Source organism: Lepisosteus platostomus, chromosome 16 (genome assembly GCF_059453375.1).
Source record: "Lepisosteus platostomus isolate fLepPlt1 chromosome 16, fLepPlt1.hap1, whole genome shotgun sequence".
In the NCBI taxonomy this organism is placed as follows: domain Eukaryota; kingdom Metazoa; phylum Chordata; class Actinopteri; order Semionotiformes; family Lepisosteidae; genus Lepisosteus; species Lepisosteus platostomus.
The window spans coordinates 6,780,488-6,803,214 of record NC_142626.1 but is presented as its reverse complement, the minus strand read 5'-3'; the positions used below and the strand labels follow the sequence as shown (position 1 = coordinate 6,803,214).

At 38.0% G+C, this 22,727-nt stretch overlaps 2 protein-coding genes across 3 annotated transcripts in view; one reads left to right on the top strand and one right to left on the bottom strand.

Annotated features, from left to right (window-relative positions):
• The window catches only part of LOC148646745 (NACHT, LRR and PYD domains-containing protein 3-like), a 2,700,574-nt gene that overhangs the window by 356,835 nt on the left and 2,321,012 nt on the right, over nucleotides 1-22,727 (top strand). The gene's annotated exons all lie outside the window — the stretch shown is intronic.
• LOC148646776 (cytosolic phospholipase A2 gamma-like) overlaps nucleotides 14,317-22,727 on the bottom strand; it is a 37,988-nt gene continuing 29,577 nt past the window's right edge. For both annotated transcript variants that reach the window (XR_015927512.1, XM_088608584.1), the window contains 4 exons: nucleotides 18,508-18,621; nucleotides 17,981-18,135; nucleotides 17,363-17,531; nucleotides 14,317-16,065 (listed from right to left, as the gene is read on the bottom strand). Coding sequence is in view for 1 of the 2 variants with exons in the window: in XM_088608584.1 (XP_088464710.1) it covers nucleotides 15,896-16,065; nucleotides 17,363-17,531; nucleotides 17,981-18,135; nucleotides 18,508-18,621 (608 nt within the window). In the remaining variant the exon portion in view is untranslated. The remainder of the gene's footprint in view (nucleotides 16,066-17,362; nucleotides 17,532-17,980; nucleotides 18,136-18,507; nucleotides 18,622-22,727) is intronic.

The following is a 22,727-nucleotide window of genomic DNA, read 5'->3' as shown; positions in this document are numbered from 1 at the left end:
GTCAGCTAATTGGAAGGCTGTGGGCAGCTAGGCCACTGCTATTGTGCCCATTTAGAATGCACTTAACCCAGATTGCTGCAGTAGAAATCTTGGCTGGATCAATGGCGTCTATTAAAAATGACAGCCGAGTTAATTGGTGATTTTGGATCATCTGAAATGCTCATCCAGCCTCTTCTTGAATATAATCGTGTTCAACGCAAAATCCGTGTCAGGTTGTCCCACGCTTCCACACTTCTGTGTGTAAAGAGTTGCCTCTGGTTCTCAATCCTATAAAAGCTCTTACCATTCCTATTGCTTTTCCCAAAACCAGGCTTAATCCAGTTGCAGATATCGACATTGAATTTTTGTGCACCTGCACCTGCAGTAGGTCCCAGCTCATGAGTTGCTCTGCAGCCCTGCTGAGGGAGGTTTTTGTACAGCTGTGTAACAATGTGTGAACACCCAGTTATTGCTGGGGTAGTGACCACTCTGACAGTAAAAATCTGCTGCATCTGACAGAGCTAAATGAGCAGTTTAGCATGAACACTCCCAGAACAGCTGGACTAGACAGAGAGCAGCTTTATAAGGAGCAGAGGATGAGACACAACCAGATGAACTCTTAAGAGGATTGATCAGTATCTCTCTCCTCAGCATCACAGTCAAAATAATTGAAAAGATACACAATTTAATCACAGTTTTTGAATATACTGTGACTGTGTTAAATGATCTCTTAGTACACCTGTAGTAGTTCCCAGCTGTTGCAGTGCAGTTACAGCTGAGGTAATAATATAAAAGTCACAGTTGTATAAGGGCTCAAACACAATTTTAATTTATTGTACATCTTCCCAATTCACTCTAACTGACGCCAACCCATCAGGCATGACACCTAATATTTTTAGACAATCGCTTCTTCTATGTGTATTTATTCCCTATGTTATCTCCCAGTTACCATCAGTTATAACCACTTTCAATCTAATTTAATCTTGATATTTAATCAAGCAGCTGTATCATCCTGCAACATTACCTGCCTCATCGCAACTTTGAAACACATTCTTAGATTTCTTTAGTTCTAAGATCGACAATATCCGGTATCACATTCTCTCCACTACACATATCATTTCCATTCCTCCTCCCTCCTCATCCAACTTCTCTGGTTCCCTTCTCTCCAGCTTCTCTCTTCTTGACTCAGCATCCCTCAATAAACTAGTTACACACATGAAACCCACGACATATATCTTAGATCCCATTCCCACCACCTTATTTCAGTCCTGTGTCTTTTTTCTCTCTCCCATTGTCCTCAATATTATACATGAATCCTTGAGCACTGGCACTGTACCAACAGTCCTCAAAACAGCCGTGCCTTTGAGTAGAGTCTCCAGAAAAGAAATATATTAGTTTAAGGGAATTATTATCATCATTATTATTATTACACTCCTAGTTCATGCCATTAACTTTACTGGTATGTGTATGTGCAAATGAATTTCATTGTTGCCTAAGCAACTATTAGTAATACACTTACAATACTTCAAATCATTATTATTTTTATGGTGCAGTTGTTAACATTTTGTTGCATTGCAGCACTGGTGCCCTGGGTTCAGATCAAAATCTGGGGTGCTGTCTGTGTGGAGTTTGCATGTTCTCACTGTGTTCGCATGGGTTTCCTCCGGGTGCTCTAGTCTCCTCCCATAGTCTAGAGACATGCTGTGAGGTTAATTGGCTTCTGGGAGAATTTGCCCTGGTATGAGTACTGTATGTGTGTCTGTGTTTGTGTCCTGTGATGGACTGGTGTCCTGTCCAGGGTGTACCTGCCCGTTGCTTGCTGGGATAGGCTCCAGCTCCCCATTGACCCTGAATTAGAAGCAGTAAGAACATGGGTGGATGGAATAATATCATTATTATTTAAGAGTCTCACTTTCATCCTCAGTCTGTTACAAGAGAGTATAAACTGGTCGGCAAAATGTATTAAGTTTACTCCTCACATTACATTGAGACTTATTTTGAAAGGTGTGAGAAATCTGGAATCAAATTAGTTACTGTAGGGAGGAATAGTAGTCCCGTCCCTGATTATTTCCTGTGATGCAGCGGAAAAAGCCCCCTGTCTCTGCTTCTCTCTGCTCAAGATAATAAGATTGTCTGTCCCATCTGGACTGTCTGGACTGGATTGTCTGTCTGTGTCCAATCTCTATGGCCAGGCTGTGGTGAGTTAGCTTGTACTTCATCAGTATTGACAGTGATGAGTTGATGTGATATAATTTTTTATAATATTTAATTGAAGCTCACTATCTGAGTGCAGCCGAGCTGCTCCTCAGGCTGTGTCCTCTGTCTTTGTCTTCACCCTCAGCTCCTGCAGGAGGTCCCAGCTGCAGCAGTGTATTCGCTGCGCAGTCCTGCTAGGGGAGGTTTTTGTACGGCTGTGTAACACTGTGTGAACAGATATTTACTGTTGATGTAGTGAACACTCTGACAGTAATAATCTGCTGCATCTTCAGCCTGGACTCCAGTGATGGTCAGAGTGAAATCAGTCCCAGATCCGCTGCCACTGAAACGACTTGGGGTCCCAGAGTTTAGTTTATTAACAAGATAAATCACAAGTCTAGGAGCTCCTTCAGATTTTTGATGGTACCAGGCCATGTGTTCACCATAACTGTCACTGTAAACTGCACTGCTGGTCTTACAGCTCACAGTGACTGTCTGTCCGGGGAGAACTGATCTCACTGATGGACTCTGAGTCACAATAACCTGTCCACTGGACTCTGAAAGGAACAAGACAGAACAAGAAACAATGAAAGTTATACTAGAATTTTGTTCAAATATGTAGTACAATATTTGTTTACATACATCTTCCACAAAATCTTTCTGCTGTATATTATTCTTACCTTGAACACAGAGAAAGAGAACAAAGATGAAGATGGTGATGAAGGTCATTGCTCCTGTGGGTTATGTTGCCATGAAGGGCAGCTCTCAGTCATGAAGTGTTAAACTCACAGGGCTATAAACACTCCCAGAGCACTGAAGCATGTGCTGTTAATGCAAAGTGTCTCTTCTATGCAAATGGTCTTCTTTGATAGGGAAGGATATTTAGCCAAGAAGAACTGTAAACAGATTTTTTGCACTGAGGTCTGATATGAAGACATGTCTACTGAAATCTGATCCAGCATCATTCTGAATATTAAAGTTAAACAACGTTTTTGCATCTTTATTACAGGAGTATTCCAGGAGTCACTACAGATAACAAACCCCATGCCCAAATTTAACTCATGTTTTCCTGAAAAGGTAATCCATTGTTTCTGATGAAGTTCAGTTTGGGATCTTGTTCTATTCTAACAGCATGTGACAGCTCCCAGTCACAGACCCAGAAGGTCAGAATGCCGTTGTGAAGCCTATGTCATCGGGCCACTCCTAGACTCTCTGGTTGGTGGGCTTCCGGGCATCCATCCTCCAAAGCTGAGCCCAGAATGGTAGGAGTGTCTGGAACAGGAGGCAGGTGCAATGAACAGAAACAAGACAGAGCTGGAGCGCCCTTAAGAGGAGAGGCTTACGATCAAGACAGATGCCATTGATTCTACTGCTGGAGACACTGCAGCAATTTGATCAATGAAGCATTGAAACAAAAAATCAATCTAACATTGTTTGACTTTAGTTCTACTATCTTAATACTAACATATATCTTAATCATAATTGGTCAATTTAAAAAATGAAATAAGTAGAAATTTATTAAATGTGCTTTTTCGGGCAATTCACTACACGACTGTGTACAGAAAGAATTAATTCATTATTGTTTCTATTTCACCTCCAGAGTCCAGTGGGCAGATTGTTCTCCAGCTCAGAATATTCCCCCAAGAGAAACTGTCTCTATCAGCTGTACAACCAGCAGCTCTCTTACTATTGGCAGTATCGACCTCTTGCACTGGTACCTGCAGAAACCTGATCAGGCTCCACAGCTCCTGGTTTATTACACAACAAACTGGTATTCTGGGGTTCTGAATCGACAGACTGGCAGTGGGTCTGGAACAGCCTTTACACTGTCAATCACCAGAGTCCAGGCTGAAGATGCAGGAGATTATTACTGTCAGCAGAGTAGCATCTCGTAACACAGTGACACACATCTGCACAAAAATCTCCCACAGGAGCAGCTCTTTTTCATCAACAGGAACCACAGAGGACTGAGGTTGATAACAGCCACTGAGCTGCTACAGGTGAACTGAACACTGTTGGGTTAATTAGGAAATCAGTAATACATAGTACAAATGCAACATAAACTTGAAATTTTGTATCTATATTACAGTGTGAAATATATTTCCTGAAGAGTTTTAAATGCACTTTTCTGGTGACATAGCAACTATTTGAATACCCCTGTGCTGAAAAAAAACAACAACCTGGTCTCTGATACTGTAGCTCTCCAAGAGGATGACCAACTGAAAAATCTATCTGTCCGTGTCCAACACATCAACATCTGCTGTTCAGACTCAAAGACTAAACATCTTAACTAAGAATCACCAGTGGACACAATCATCCAGAACAGTGGACATCACCTTCATCCCTGTGGTGCACTCATGCTTCAGCCTGTTCCTGAGAGCTGATTTACTCACCAGTGTCTTGTTGACTTTATTCAGAGCCTTACGTGCTGTACAGAGTAGTGAGCTGTGCTCACTCTCGAGTAATTGAGAGGGAGTTTGAAGAATAAATATCCTGTATTGAATCCTGTGCTGTCTGTGCTACACTGTTGACTCTGGGAGATCTGACAGCCTGTGTGGGGATAAGGTGTGAGTATGAGGCACCTTGAATTACTAGGTTTCTAAAGAAATCCAGAGAAAAAAAAGAGCCTCCAGATCTCACAGAACCCTGAGAGTCCAGAGACCCTGCTGGCTTCCAGGACACAACAATGGCCACAAGGTGGTGCTCATAACTTAAGTGAGTTTAAAATTAGTAAATCTACTTTTTTAAAAAAAGAGGATTCCATGTCAAATACTTGCTTGAAGGCCACATACAGAAAACTTAGTAAAGTGTAAGAATGTTCAAGCTTTTAAGTGATTTAGGGACAAACTGTTAATAGTACTGCTTTAGAGCACTAATTCATTGAGCTTTGAAGGCAACACACATTAAAGTAAATAGCCAAACCCTGACAGATTGCACCTGTTCTTCCAGCTCAGGCCTTTTCTGTCTGTGACAGGATTTGTATACAGGAAGGAGCTTGGCATACCTGTGCCGCCTCACTGCTCCAAACAATTTAGGACTCATAGTTTTCCTGCATCAAAGTTTAACTCATTCAGAGCACCCTAAATTACAAACTGCAAGCGTTTCATTTGGAGCTGAAGACCCTCACACCTGAAGAAGGACTCACAGCCGAAACGTTGCATTTCCTTTCTTCTCTTTACAGCATGGAATAAACCTATTACTTGTCCCTTTGCAGACTATGCAGGCTGACGCAGCTACCCATCAAAGTAAATGTATTGCAGTAAATGTATTGCAAGGCGTTCTGTTTTATTGACACTCCGACTCAAGTGTTGAACGAGCAAGCGCCAGAGTGAAACGAGAGACTGCAACAAACTGGGATCTATTCGGGTAGCTACACAGGGATAGGATGGCAACTGGATACAAGTATAACAGGGGTGCGAAACCACAGAACTATTTACAAGAAAGCGAGCGATCTCATCACACTGTACGCCCGTTTTGCAGTGGGTTCCCTGCACTGGTCAGCGGCTTTCCTCGTCCCCACCTTGAACACTACTACTCCCCTCCTGCCACTCGCCGCATAGCCCAGCCAGGCACTCTTCGGCATCAGCGCTAGGCGAATGCGCTATAGCATTATTGGACAATGTTGTGAGGGTCTGGCAGCATTTCTCTGTAAACTGACGAGCTATAGAGGAGACACGTATCACCTCTTTTTACACTTGTAAATGAGAACATTCCACTCAGTGGGCGATGCATTGTTATCTCAATCACCTGCTAATTCGTTTTACACCACGGGAAGACAGGATAATGTGATTGTACTGTATCTGTGGAAGTGGAATACTGGTGTGTATTTCTTCTTTAAAATACCAATACCAGCCATATACAGTTTGTAACATAGGGATTTCTATATTTATGTCTTTATTTCTTGGTTACATTAGTGACAAAGGCTAAACTTTTAGCTTCAGTTACGCGTATGCCATATGGCATACATGTTTGTAATGTCAATATAGTGTCGATAATATTTATTGTCAGTAATATCAGCGAACATGGTTTCATGGAGGGCATTCAGGTAGATTGCCAGGCGAAACGATTTGTAAACATAATTTGTTAAAGCAAGTCAGTTTTTTGCAACACATAAAAGACATTTTTCCAAGAAAGATCTGATGACGAGGAAGAAAAATCACCCATTTTTAATGCATAAAAAGTGGTTATTAACTATCGAAAGCTGCTTTTATAGCTTTTAAAATCATGCAATGTCAAAGTTAAGCTGATTGTACCCATTGGTCACGCTAATAAAGCACCTTGAATTGAATTGAGAGACAGAGTGAGAGTGAGAGCAAGAGAGAGAGCAACACACAGGGGTCTATTCGGGTAGCTACACAGGATAGGGTGGCAATTGGGTACAAGTATAACAGGGGTACAAGTATAATCTGGGCAATCTCACCAAACTGGACGACCGTTTTGCAGTGGGTCAACTGCTCTCCTAGTCCCGCCCTGCCCACTACTACACCCGTCCTGCCCCTCGGCGCGTTCCCTAGCCAGGCACTCTTCAGCCACAGCGCAAGGTGAATGTGCTACAATATAATAGAGAGCCCCCATTAACCCCATCTTGATTAAAATGGCAAATGCGTTTTTAATTAAATGCTTTTATTGATTCACAATCTGAATCAGATTTAGAAACAGCCTGTTAATAAAATTGTTGCAATTTTGTTCTGTCAATTCTTCCTCCCAGAACTTGTAAATTGCATTGATCAGTTCTTGCTTTGTGCTAGGTTTAGCCGTTTTCCGAATATAGTCTTTCAGGGAATGCCATACCATCTCTATTGGATTTACATCTGGGGATTCAGCTGGAGTTTTTACCCAGTTCACTCCCTCTGCTATAAGCTTCGCATTTGCTGCTGTGTGTTTTGGATCGTTGTCCTGAAAGAAACAGTACCTTGATCCAAAGTGCTTCCTGATATATGGGGCGGCATGCTGTTTGACCACGACTTCCTCAAAGAATTCACGATCCATTATGCCTTCGAAAATAAGAAGTAGTCCCAGACGTCTTCTAGATATACTCCCCCAGACGTGAACCTTCAGTGGATGTTTTGGGTTATGCTTCACATATTTCCCCTTTTTATAAAACGACATGGTTGAAAACTGTTCCAGAGCCACTGTTGTTTCATCATTGAAAAGTACATCATGAAATGCCTCTCCCTGTTCAATCCATTGAAAAAAGAAAATGAGCATAAAGTGTCTGATGGTCATAAACGGTATAAATTTGAGAACAGCATCAGAGATATATTTTTATATGCACTGCATCGGAGAGAATCCGTATAGCTTCTGGGAAATACATTTTTCCTGCATCAAAGTTGAACTCATTCAGAGGATTCACAGCTGAAACGTTACGTTTTCTCTCTTCTTTTTTCAGCATGGAATAAACCTATTACTTGCTCCTTTGAGGACTACGCAGGCTGACGTGGCTACCCACCAAAGTAAATGTATTGCAGTAAATGTATTGCAAGACGCTCTGTTTTATTAACAGACACTCCGACTCAAGTGTTGTACAGGGATAATAGACGTGGGTAATATCATCCCCATTAAACAATGTGCTTATCGTGCAAATTCTGCTAAACTAAAGATTAGACATGAGAAGTAGTGTCTGAATCACTGTGCCCGTCCTCGCCGAAACTGAAAATACTACAATATATTATATATTATATTATATATATTACATTCCCTATAAATCAAATTCTAAAAGTATCCTTTTGTTTACTCTGATAACGAGCGTAGTCACGGAGGGCTTCTCAGATAGTTGGGCATTCAGGTAGATTGCCAGGCTAAAGGATTTGTAAATATATTTTGTGAAAGCAAGTCAGTTTTTTACAACACATAAAATACATTTTTCCAAAAAATATCTGATGACGAGGAAGAAAAATCACCTGTTTTTCGTGCATAAAAAGTGGTTATTAACTATCGAAACTTGCTTTTATAGCTTTTAAAGTCATACAGTGTCTAAGTTAAGTGGGAACACATCATTATATCTAATTTTTTATTTCTTTTTTAAAAATGGAAAAAATAAATCATTTGATAATGATTCTTTATTAGCCCTATACAATTTCTTGCATGAGGAATTCATCTTCTCTCATACCCTAGCTTTTCTCCATGGAGACACAGACAGGGAGAGAAGCTTGGGGTCAGAGCACAGGGTCTGCCATTGTACAGGACCCCTAGAGCAGTTAGGGTTAAGGGCCTTGCTCAAGGACCCAACAGAGTAGGATTCCTCTGGCAGCTGCAGGATTTCAGCTGCAACCTTCCAGTCACAGGTCCAGATCCTTAGCCACACAGCCACCTTTGCCCAGCCTAAGAAGGGAGGAGGGGGAGTCTGCTCTCATTGACAGCTGATACTCCTCCATACACTCAAGTGAAAAAAACGCCAATGTAAACTTCGTATTTACAATTTGTTGATAATAAAAATGTTAAGTTCTCTAAAGCTTTCTCAGTCAAGTATGATAATTTACCTAGGGAGCTGTTTAAGCATGCGTAGGTGGCAAAAGATTAGCTAAACTGGGAAGAAAACGCTTTCAGAGAATAATGTTTCAGGTGTGAAGAATACAGATCCCCAATGCAATTTCAGCCTAAACCTGTCACCACATGCCCTGCCCCCACTGCGATTAGAATATACACAAAGCACTGAAATCTTTCGAGTAGATGATCAGGTGTTTCGCAAACGTAGGCATAGTACGTAATTCAGGCTTTATGAACTCACACCTGGGATTCGATTAATTAGGGTTATTAATTATTAGAGTTCATAAAGCCTGAATTACCTTTGCTAGTTAATGCTACTTCACTTTCTCGGGAGTGATTTTTTTAGGCAAAAACCAGGCTAACAGGCTTGTTTTGTGATCTTCCTAAGATTCTTAAGTGCATTGTAAAACTGTTTCCATATGAAAGGATTCATATGAAAGGCAGTGACGTCACTGTTCTGAAACGTGTGTGTGTGGCAGGCAGGTCGGTTTAGCTTTTGTCACTAATGAAACCACTAGATAAAGACGTATAGAAATCCCTACATTACGAACTCAAAGTGTTTCATTTTGTCTATTGCTACAATATTGACAGCAGTGTAGTTACAAGGAACATGTCAAATCACAAATGCGTGTTTAAATACCTTTATTGATTCACAATCTGACAATGCAATGTAAATCGTTATCTTTGTCTTCTAAGTATTTTAATTAACTTTAAGCATAGCTTTCTCACCATTTAGATTTATTTTTCATACCATCGGTAAACAAACCAGGAGTGTATTGTACCTCCTCTTGGGATAAAACATTGAAAGATTAGATTGTAATCTTTTTTATTTTTTTAATAATTTTTGGAAAAGTGTAATCTATACTAAAAAGCTGTATTTATTTAATACTATTTAATAGTTATATTAATAGAGATATAGATATAGAGAAGTTAATACTGTTTAGACTTTTAATCATTTTAAACTGTATTACAGCATCTTACACATTAAACATGAAAAAGTCAGTATATTTTATAAAAGCAATATTGCTTAGTTGGACAGTATAAAGCAAATATGTTTTTTAATGTTTGTAATCGCTATTCTTGCAAGTACAAACACAACAGAAACTGGAATGCTACAAAACCCTAAACTGACAATACACAGTAGCTGAATATACTGTAGCTGTGTCAGTCTTCTGTGATTTGAACATCATTGGGTGCTGCTTATAAAAAGCTGTTGAGTAAAGAATATCAATTTTCCTGCTGAATGAAAACAGGAAATAAAGAAAGGGTATCAGAAACCAAACAAAGCTTTATTCCCATGCTTACAGTCTGGGTAATTGGGGACTGCGCTATTCTGCTTCCTATGGTTGTTATCACACGAAGCCATATTGAGCAGTATTTCTCGTGCTGTGAACGTGTGTACACAGTGGTCCCCCAGTGTTTCTTGTTAGTGCGTAATTACTCATGGGTGAAAATGGTTTACAAAAAGAGAATTATCTCACTGATAGTTTTATTTTCACAAGTAGAGGTCTTTAAAATGCATTTTGTGATATTTAGAATTACCAACAAATTCAATAATTGCGTCGATAATATTTATTATCTGCAATTACGATAGTAGTAGCAGCTTGAAATTATTCATTGATATTAATAAATGACCTAGCCTCTAACGTGATATTTAGAAATATATAAAAATCTCAACATAGTGTATAGTGTATAGTGTATAGTGTATACGTGATTCCATATTATATTCCCTGTTGCTTTTGTTTATGCCAATAATGAGCGAATTCAAAGAAAAGGTTAAAAGACTATCACTTTTCACAAAGTATATAAACTTAATATGGTCAGAAGGAGCATGTAAAAATGTTTCCAAATTATTACATGTAGATTTTGATGCTTAAATGTTTAGAGAGAAAGTGGAATACAGGTGTGTATTTTTTCTTTAAAATACCAGTACCAGCCATATACAGTTTACATAATATGTTTATGTTTCTGTATTAATATCGTGAGACCATGAGATGAACATGAGATGCGTTATGCTCCTCTTCTTTTTATGCTCAGCTACTAAAATTTCCCTTTAGTTGTAAAATCCCATATAAATATTCAATACTAAGCGGATTAAAACGTACACAGTAAAGAGATTAAATGATTAAATCTTTTCACTAACGACTAATGCACCACGTGCCTGAAAGCACTACATTATTAATAATATCTTCTGTGTTGCATTAACATTGGAATGTTTTTTTACAAGTGTAAAAAGAGGCGATACACAACATGTCTCCTCTATAACTCTTCAGTTTACAGAAAAATTCCGCCAGAGCCTCACAACATTGTCCGATAATACTTTTCTTATGTCTAATTTTTAGTTAAGCAGGATTTGAGCTACAGACCATAACAAAAAACAGAATCCGCTTTTTTCTGTCTCTCACCCGCTGCGATTCGGGTGTTAATAAAATGTGTTTACAAAGAAAGTGGAATACAGTAATACTACCAGCTATACAGATACAGATATTTAGATATTTAGATCCTTAAATTAGTATAATTATTGATTTCTTTAGATACGTGATTCCATATTATATTCCCTATTATAAAATGGATAATTCCGGACCTGAAATCTGATTGGCTGACATACTTTGGAAGCCGTGCCATATTCTATGATACACGCACTCCAGGAATTTTGACTTTTTACTGTGTGATAAAGACATTTTAAAGACTACTTCTTAGCGTAGATAAGAAAGTGTAGATAAAAATGCTTGGATTCTCATGTATCTTTTTTTGCTGTCTTTTTAACAACATTTTGACAACAAATTGCTGGCGTTATATCCTAGAAGGCACTGGGACCAGCACCAGTGGGAGCACGCCCGCAGCGAAAAAGAAAATGCCACACACTAGGGATTGGACAGTTTTTCAGTGCTTGTACGATCGATGGAAATGTTCAAATAAATATGCTAAAGAAATAAACAAACAACAAGTCATTTATTTCTTTATCATATTGACTAGCTAATGTCCTCTCTTTGTTAGTTAGTTACTTGTGGCTGTGTTTCTGCGTTGAGTAGCAATGAGGGACTATATTCACAGGTGGAGAAATGTAAACAGCTTAATTTTCATGTTACATTTTTAAAATTAAAATTTATATTTATATTCTATATAGCAATCGCATATTTGGGGACCATTTTATAAAAGCAATAAGGCACTCGAGGTTTGTACTATATCGTGGATATAGTCACAGTTAAAAGGGTTGCTGGCCCCCTGCATCACATCGGGCCTAACAGCACCTTTTAACTGTGACTATATCCACAATATAGCACGCCCTCTTGTGCCTTATTGCTTAAATAATTAGGTTCTGAAAATTCTGAGTTTCTTTTACTGCGATAACAAGCGCAAGTATTCAAAATGGTAATCACTTAACTAATTTAACTTTGAACATTTTGTGGTATTTAGAAGACCAACAAATTCAATATAGTGTCGATAATATTAATTGTCAATAATATCAGTAGCAGTTTGAAATAATTCATTGTTATTAATAAATGACTTAGCTTCAAACGTGTTGTCATATTTAGTAATATCAAAAATGTCAATATAGTGTCCATAATATTTGCTATTTTAGTTTTTCAAAGAAATGTTTATTTGTTGAAAGAAAACTCATGGTGATAGCTTGAGTTGAACACCTAACCTTAGCCTTAGAAGTCAGTCACTTAAACCATCACGCCACAGACACAGTTATGCACTAAAGAGTGAAACAGAAGTACACGTCAATGGAAAGTCTTATACTACTGTTTGTGCAATAGTACATGAATATAATTATATTGTTATTAATTACTTTAGATATGCGATTCCATATTATATTTCCTATTAATCAAATTATAAAAGTATGCTTTTATTTACTCAGATAACGAGCATATTCACAGAAAAGGTTAGAATGATCATTTTTCACAAAGTATATAAACGTACAGTAATATGGTCAGAAGGAGCACGTAAAAACATTTCCGAAATAACCACATGTAAGACATCATGTTTGATGCTTAAAATGTTAAGGGAGAAATGGAATACTGGTGTGTATTTTTTTTCTTTAAACTACCAAGACCAACCATATACAGTACAGTTTACATACAGTAATATGTTTATGTTCCTAAATTAATATTTTTTATGAGTATGTGAAAGGCATGGTGAATCTGAGATTCTCAAGAGTTACTTTGTATGATTGGAAACAAAGGCAGTTACAAAGAATGTGGACCAGGGAAATACTTTGAGTTTACAGCTTGTCCAAGGTCGGTCATTATTAATACTATTAGTAATATCTTCGGTAAAGACTTTGATGTATAAAATATTTCTGCATAATTAAAATATTTATGATAAAGGTGGTAGGTTGTGTACTTTTGTCCAACTGAGCAATCTTGCTTTCATAACATATACCAACTTTTTAATGTATAATGATTAACATGCTGTAATACACAGTTTAAAGCTAAAAGTAAGAGTATACAACTTAAATTCTTAATTGAATAAAGATTGTCCCTCAGCAGTAATTGGGATTCGAAACTGGTTGTTTTCTGATGACAGCTTAAATGCTGTACATAAGAGGTTAAGCTTTATTAGCTCCACCTGGTAGTTTTACAAGGTGATTCTGGATACTATTAACATACCTAATTTGCATACTGTATGATGCAGTATGACGCATTTAGATGTGACACGCTCACCACGTTGTACCGCAGCATACCCCACTCGTTTTCAATGGCTGAATGCATCTGTATAGAGCAGTCTTGCAATATATTGTGCAATTTACTGTACAGTGCATGACCGTAAGTCACTACTTTGCCTTTAAATAAATATATTTTAATATTTTTTTCTTTATTTTTAATAATTGTGTATATAGTATTTAATAAAAAATAAAACAATCTGTTAGTGTTACTGTATAGTATGTCTAGTGCAGAAAAGTACTAATGGATGCTTTTAAGACATTGAAATTTTATTATTAAAATAAGATTAACTTCATGTTGGACACAAGGCACATGAAGAATTAATTGTGCCATCTGTTTTAAACAGTAGTGCAGGACTGCATTAGATTATTTGAAAAAAATAAAATGGTGAACTGTAGCAACACCCTGGGCATTCTGAGTGGCTGCAGCTGTAGCTCTTTAAAGATCTGATTCCTTTTTTATATTAATAGTTTATATTTTTTGTAACACTCAGCACTACTGCTCTACATTGTTCGATTGATTGAGGATGTAATTCATAACAGTCTCAATCACATGTTCCATTACCTACTGGTCTTTACTCCCTTTTTGTCTTAACCTTAACAGAGTTCCTCCTTATATCCCCACCTGTCCCAATAGTCCATTACATGCTCAGAGAGTCAGTGAACTGGTGGTACAGTAGATAAACCTTTCCTATGTTTAACCCTGAGTCAACGGGAAAGCACTTATCTTTATCTCTGACCCTTTTCTGTGCCATCTATCAGACTAGCTTGGTCTCACAAGGGGACTACTCTTATCTATATGGGTTATTTTTATAGACTAATCTTACAGCTTTTCCTGTGTTCTCTATTGATTTCTAGACGAATCCAAAGGGAATCAGCTGCAACAGACTCATCATAGAACCTTGAAATTATTTTCTTGTCTAGAGCATCACCAAGCCTGACATGAGCATCTTACATTGACACAGACATAAAGAGATACAGTCAGCTTTGAGAGATGGCCTTTATTACATGCTCAGCAAAAGTCAAAGCTTACACATAATAAAGCTTATTAGCAAATCTGCAAAATAATATTTGAAATGAAATTATTGCATCATGGCAATCTTTATATTTCTCCTTTTCACCAAATCTTAAACAGAAAACATTTTCTTAGGTAAATTATGTTCAAATGTGTTCCAAAACAAAGCTAGTTAAATTTTGTAATGCATATAAAAATAAATGCTCTTACTTGTTAGCAGATGTGGAGAGTTCTTTATCTGGTAGCAAATTCAAGGAAGAGTACAATTTTTTAACACTTTCTGACATTCCCTGACAGGCTTCATGTATGTACTGTGTCATATTTGTATTCCTCTCTATTAACCATGGATCTCCTTTAAAAGTACTGTGTGGAAACACAGATGTTGTATTTTGCTTGGATTTAATATGAAAAGAGCTGTAATACTGTAGATAAGGCAGCAGGTTCTTTAAAACCCAATCTGTGTGCATTGTCAGCAAATTTATCTTCTTTTTTACAGTTCACTGCCAATTTAGTATTGTACTGAATCATATGGTACATATTTCTAGTTTTCTAAAGAATAGGCAGTATTATGATATGATGTAACAATCATATTATGAAGACACAGGAATGTATTATGATCCAACAAATAAAATACTCATTTTAACACCCAGTCATTTCTGAATCTTCTTAAATTGGGGTTCTAGAAAATGTTTCTAATTCATCATATATCCCAATAAGGAGTTAAAGGAAATATAGCCTTAGGGACATGGTTTGCTTTAAACCACTTGTCTTGAGGAATAACAGCCTTACTATCATGAAAGATGATACAACCTGTCTTATAAAAAAACAGAAAGAAAGCTGCAATGATGTTGACAGTGGGGGTATATTATACAGGAAAGTATAAAGTATTTATACACTAGTGAACAGATGATTGGTGGGAGTTGTCTTTGTCCCATAAATTCCATGAACTCCATTTACAAATTCCCTCTAAAGTCTACTTTTTGTTGCTTCACTTTTTCAAAACCTTTTTATAATTCTATACTATAGATTTAGGATTCTTTAATCTTTTAAACCAGATATGATGAACAGAGAGGTGCATTGGCTAACAAAAAGCATCTTTTCAGATTAAAAAATAATCAGATTCAGAATACTGTTTGAAAATGAAAAGAAAAGACTAATTCCTAATGCAAGAAATTGTATAGCGCTAATAAAATGATGTTATGTTTGAAAACAAAATCAACAAACTGCATCAGAGGTTTCAGATAAAATCAACACGTATCTCGAAATATATAATCAGGAGCATCAAGAGAAATATTATATCTATCCTAATATGTTGGTCATCAGTTTATCATTAATTTCACATTCTATATAAAGGTGTATTTAATCTGTATCTGTCAATACAACTCCACAAATGCTGTTTCAAAAAATATGCAAATAAGAAGCCTAAATCATTAGCAATGAACAATCTAACTCCATCCATGTCTATAAAACTACTGATTTAACAAAAAAACCCTCAGATTAAAAATGTTCTCTAAAATGCCAACTCTTTCATTGTGTAGGTTTTATTGGTTTCACTTCTTTCTTTCTGCACCCACAGCCTTCTTTATCTCAGTGATAATCTTATCTTTGTTGAGACTGACATTCTTCTTAGCTAAATTCAGAAGATCATCAAGCTCGTTTTCATTGTATGACAGGTTGAATGTTTTGTAGATGTTCTTCATTTGAACAATTTTTTCCTTGCCTGAAAGAAGACAAAATTATGATGGAATAATCATTCTTGTCTTGAGAATTTAAAGTGCTTTAAATATGTCAAACTAAAAGCAAAACACATTAGAAACATCAAAATAAGATTAAACAGTACAGGTTGTTAAAAGAATTAGAAAATTAGTATAAAAAGGTATGTTTAAAGACCAGATGTAAAAGTTTCGATTGATCTGTAACCTCATATAAAGGCTGGGATCATTTTGTAGTCTCGGAGGGACAAAACACTAAGCATGATCTCTCAGGATAGGACCTCATTTTGAAATAGAGACCAGAGTCCAAAGACAAGTAACAGTAAACCCATGTAGTCAGGAGCCAAAGAAAGAGCTTCAATTTTATTATAAAATCCACACAAATCTATTGTGAGGAAGCTAAAGCAGGAGAGATATGCTTCTGCATTTTAATAACAGATAATTTGTTTAGGTGGATAGCTGCGTCAGCATGCATAGGCTGCAAAGGAACAAGTAATTGGTTTATTCCATGCTGAATAAAAGAAGAAAGTAAACACAACGTTTCGGCCGTGGACCCTTCTTCAGATGTCACCCACACCTGAAGAAGGCTCCACGGCCAAAACGTTGTGTTTTCTTTCTTCTTTTTTACAGCATGGAATAAACCTATTACTTGATCATTTGTTTAGTCATACTAGCAGCTTTGTATTACAATAATCAAAAAGACAAATTCAGGCACTGGCATCTCTGACTCAAACTGGAACAAAAACATGTTATAGAATAATGTTACAGAGTTATAAATATAAGATAATAACTTCACATCATTATGATCACAATAAATACAATGTCTTTTCAAGAAAAAATCTGTTTAAGCTTTTGCTTGCCTGTGTCTGAATCAAAGATAGTCTCATCACAAATAGACCACTGTGTTGCTTTACATGCTGGTGTTTCCACAAATTATTTTAACAAGCTATACTGGATACCTTCAGAAGCCAATTCTTATATAGGTTAACTGACACTTCTGAATTACCCCTGAATACAATGCGTGTCTGCCCACACTTGGACTAGCATTTTCAAAGGTATAGTCCTGTGCCTGCAAGGTTAGGCTCCAGCTCATTTTAAGCCACGATGGGTAAAGTTATTAAAAATTGATGGTTGGATAGATAAGTTTTTCCCATGCTCACATTACTTCTGTTGGTCTCTTTGCACTGGATTACATAATTACCTATTAGATGTTTCTACTGACAACTGATGTACAGAATATCCAGGTGTCTGAGGTGAAAACCTGATGACAAGGTAAGTGGTTTGATTAGGGTCTGATTCACTTACTTTCACAGGAGTCCTTGTTGAACAGAGGGAAGTGCATGACTGTGGGGGTTTTATCAGCACTGTAAACGTAGCAGCTTAAGGGACACTCCTTCTCCTCCTTAGTCACTGGTGGAATGGGTGGGAAGGGAATGTTGTTCTTCTCACAGTATTTAGCTGCCTTAGTGACAGTCTGGGATGGAAGTAGAGAGAGGAGTGCAGCAGAGAGGTTTGCGAAGGGGATGGGGGTGTGTCAAGAGTTAAGGAAAGAGAAGAGAGGAAAAGGCACAGAGAGAAGATAAACAGCTCTATCCAGCTAGGATAGCAAAAGGTCTGTACTGTTTTAGTTTAGTAATAATTTCATCAAAGTATGCTCAGTCACACTGTATTAGGCCATAATTTCTCTTGCACTTCTGAACATGAAAAAAATAAAACCATTTAAGAAATACACGACTGCACAACACTGAAAGAGGTGAGAAGTGGTTGGTGACTTTTAATATATTGTGTTACATACTGTATAAGTTTATCTCATTCTTGGCTAAGGGAGAAGATGATTGATGCAAAGCATGTGAGCCTATATACTGTATAAGACTTCACTATACTGAACTGATAAATATTGTGATTTCCAATACAGCGTCTTACCAAAAATGGGTCTTCATCAGAAAAATCAAATGACAGAATGAGCTTAACTCTCCTGTCATTCCTCAAAACCAATGGGTAGCCACAATCATTGGCAATAGCAGCATCTTCCAAGTAGATCTTCTCATTATTGACCAGATATTCAGGGAGAGTTTTTGCTGGACAGGAAATAAAAGGCAAAAATATTGATGCCATTGCTTTGGTACTTGTGTTCATAATAATCATGTAATTTATAACAAGTGTGTTTTATCTTTTCTTAAGAAACAATATCATTTTCATGTATTCTATTACACTGTTTATACAATGTTCTTTCAGGATGATTCACATCAGTATTAAAAAAATTATAAGCATGTCTTTTTGATCTCCACGTTAACTGAACACTCTTGTACTATAACTAGAACTATAAGAACATCAGAAAAGCCAATGTTGAGAGCTGGTCAGTGCATGCTGCTTTATTAACACATTATACTATATTTCTATATAATATTTGATCACCATTTCATGTATTTCACTGCTGTTCATATTCTAACCTGTGTCAGGATATTTATACAGGAAGTTGTACTTGGTTCCCCATGTCCAGCTTAAAATGAGAGTGAAGATTTTCTTGAAAAAATCAGGTGTTAGGTCCATTTTTTCAAGTGAATCTGAAGGGATAGAAAGGAAGTACAGCATTAGAACCTGGTTTTTACCTGTACACGTGATTTAATCCTTAAGGAAATACAATAAGTTGAATTCAATGATAAAAGCTTGGTTCTCAGCTTTTCACATTGACATCAGTACTGTGAAAATAAACATCCTTTGATTAAAGATGCTGATAAGTAAGATTTGTTATTGCAGTATTTCAAACTGTGTAAATTTATTGCATTTTTTTATGAAACACAGTATTCTAAATGTGATTTGTAGAAAGTATCTTATTGAACATAATTGCTATATATAAAAGGGTGGCAATTATCCCTCGGGAGGGGGATCAGAATACCTCCTGGGTATCCCTGCCTGTCGTAAGAGGCGACTAAAAGGGTTGTGTCAGGAAGGGCATCCGACGTAAAACCATCTTGCCAAAACTATGGTTGCAAAGAACACAAAGCACATACCGGATCGGCCGGGGCCCGGGTTAACAACGTCCGCCATTAGTGCTGTGTCCCAACAGGGTACTAATGGAAATTATGCTACTGTGGGGAAAACTGTAGAGTGGGGGCTACAGAAAAGAAACAAGGTGAAGGGGCCTGGAAGGAATGTTAAGTCAATGAGAGTGGGGAGTTGGAATGTTGGCACCATGACAGGGAGAGGGAGAGAATTGGTTGAAACTATGGCAAGGAGAAAAGTGGAGATCTTGTGTGTGCAAGAAACCAAGTGGAAAGGAAACAGCTCAAGACACCTAGGAGAGGGATACAAGATTGTATACACTGGAAAGAGTACAAAAATGAATGGAGTGGGTGTGATAGTGTGCAAAGACCTAGCAGACAAGATAGTGAGGGTGGTTAGACACTCAGACAGGATTATCAATGTACAGGTGGCTTTTGAGAGTGGGTTATGGAATATCATCTCTGTATATGCACCACAGGTAGGAAGACCACAGGAGGAAAAGGATAGCTTTTTGGAAGATCTCGAAGAAGTGGTTAGCAGAATCCCAGGAAATGAAATGGTGGTAATTGGAGGAGACTTCAATGCACATTTAGGAGAGAAATGCCCAGATTATCCAGATGAACATGGTCAGAGAGGGCTAGGAGAGAGAAATGAAGAAGGAGGAAGGCTACTAGAAACACTCCAAGCTCTTGAATTGTTTGCAGTGAACACAGGGTTCACGAAGAATTATGAGCAAAAGGTGACATACAGGAGTGGAGGCCATGATACCCAAATAGATTACATATTAGTGAGAAGAATTGATAGAGCGAAAGTCCAAGATGCTAAAGTCCTGCCCTATGAGGCTGTTACCAGACAACACAGGCTACTGGTGATGGACATCACAATATTGAAGGAGCGAAGAATAAGGCAGAGGAAACACCCAGCACGAACAAAAGTGTGGAAACTGAGAGAAAACAAAGTAGATTTCAACAGGCTGGTGAAAGAAATGAAAAACAACACAGAGGAAACAGAGGAGCCTTCAGTTGAAGAAGAGTGGACTGAGATGAGCCACATCCTAGAAGAGGCTGCTACCAGGGTTTGTGGAAAGACAAGAGGAGGCAGACCGAGGGAAAATGAAGAGTGGTGGTGGGATATGGAAGTTCAGGAAACACTGAAGGAAAAGAAAAAAGCATACAAGGCACTGAAAGATGGCACTGGAGAATTACAAGAATATAAGAGACTAAAGAAGGTAGCAAAAAGAAGTGTAGCAAGAGCAAAGGAAAGAGCCTGGAAAGAATGGTATGAGAAACTTGAAACAAAGGAAGGAGAGGACCAAATCTACAAGATTGCTAAACATAGAGCGAGACAGAAAAAAGATATTATCCGGGTGGCGGTACTCAAGGATGGAGAAGGCAGAGTCTTGATTAAAGAAGAACAGATCAAGCAAAGATGGCTGGAGTACTTCAAAAATCTGTTAAATGTAGAAAATGAGAGGGAGAACCTAGTGGAGGCAGACGTAGTGTGTGGACCAATCCAAGAAATTTCAGTAAAGGAAGTGACAGAAGCTATCAAAGAGATGAAAGTGGGCAAAGCAACTGGACCATCAGGAATAGCAGCAGAACACTTTAAGAACCTCGATGAAGAGGGGATTCAGTGGCTGACGAGATTGCTAAACAATATTGCAAAGGAAGAGAGAATTCCAGAAGAATGGACAAAAAGCAGTATGGTTACCATCTACAAGGAGAAAGGAGACCCAATGGAGTGTAAAAACTATAGAGGAATAAAACTTCTGGAACATGGATTGAAAATCCTGGAAAAAATTCTGGACAAGAGACTCAGGAAGATAATCAGGATCCACAACTCACAATTTGGATTCTCAGCGGGGAAAAGCACAACAGATGCCATTTTTGTGATGAGACAGTTACAGGAGAAGACACTAGAGAAAGGGAAAAAGCTGTATGTGGCCTTTCTGGACTTGGAGAAGGCATATGACCGTGTGCCCAGAGAGGTGGTGTATTGGTGCTTGAGGAAGAAAGGAGTACCAGAAAGCATGGTGAAGTTAGTTCAAGCAACCTATAGAGATGCAACTACGAAGATGATAACACAACAGGGAGAGACAAAAGAGTTTGAAATCACAGTTGGAGTACACCAAGGATCAGCACTAAGTCCTTTCCTTTTCATAAACATTATTGACACACTGACAGAGGAGGTAAGAACAGAAGTGCCTTGGGAACTCATCTTTGCTGATGATGTGGCACTGATGGCAGACTCAGAAGTAGAACTACAGGAGAAAGTGTTCAAATGGCAGAGGAGTCTGGAAAAGGGTGGACTGAAAATGAATGCAGAAAAATCTGAAATAATGGTAATGGAGAGAAGAGGAGATACTATGACCAATGTTGAGGAGACAAATGGAGGAAAACTGAAACAAGTTGATGACTTTAAATACCTTGGATCAAAACTGGTAAAGGGAGGAGAAACACTGGAGGCAGTAAAACAAAGAGTGAAAGCTGGATGGAACAAGTGGAGAGAAATAACTGGAATAATCTGTGACAGGAAAATTCCCAGAAAGTTAAAGTGCAAAATGTACAAGACTGTGATTAGACCTGTACTACTATATGGAGCTGAATGCTTGGCAGTTGGAAAGAGGGAAGAGAACTTGATGAGAAGAACTGAAATGAGGATGTTGAGATGGATTCTGCAGATTTCAATGAAGGATAAGATCAGAAATGAAGAAATCCGTAGACGATGTAGGGTGGTGGATGTGGTTGAGAAGATGCGAGAGGCGAGGTTACGGTGGTATGGACATATCATGAGGAGGGACGTTGAGGAAGTAACAAAGAGGGTAATGGAATTTGAGGTGGAAGGTAACAGAGGAAGAGGCAGGCCTAGAAAGAGATGGATAGATTGTGTGAGAAAAGATATGGAGGAATGTGAAGTGAGTGAGGAAGATGTGCTCGACAGAGACAAATGGAGAAGAGCAACCAAAGCAGCTGACCCCAGGACAGTCTGGGACTAAGGCTGTGAAAAAGAAGAAGAAGAAGATAAAAGGGTGGCAATGGTGGTTAACATTGCAACCTCTCAGTACCGGGGCCCTGAGTTCAATCCTGGACTTCGGGTGCTCTCTGCATGGAGCTTGTATGCTCTCCCTGTGCTTGTGAGGGTTTCTGCCAGGTGTTCAAGTTTCCTCCCAAAGTCCAAAGACATACTGTAGTGGTAAGCCATCTGGCTTCTGGGAAAAACAGGTGCTTATATGAGTATGTTTTTCCTGCAATGCAATATACCTTTCCAGGTATCCTGACTTGAGCCTGTTGCTTGCCAGGATAGGTTCTGGCTTCTCTGATACCTTGTATTGGATTAAGAGGTTAAAAATTCCTACAATTGCTAAACATAATTGCTACAATGTTGGTTTAATTGCTGCTTAGTTTAATTGCATACCATGTGTTTCTGTTCTCAGGGAAAAATAATTCCATGATGACTTACCAAAATTCCATAATTTCTAAATGAAACTGAAATACTGAAATCTGAGAGTGACAAAGAGGAGATAAATGATCATACTGCATAGGAACTACATTACGCTTGGAGAGTCAAGTTAAAAAAAAGAAAACATTACTTACAGACTTCACTGAGACTGGTTCATACTGTAATGCTGTTGGATTTATATACTGTATACAGTATTTACCTGTTTTGC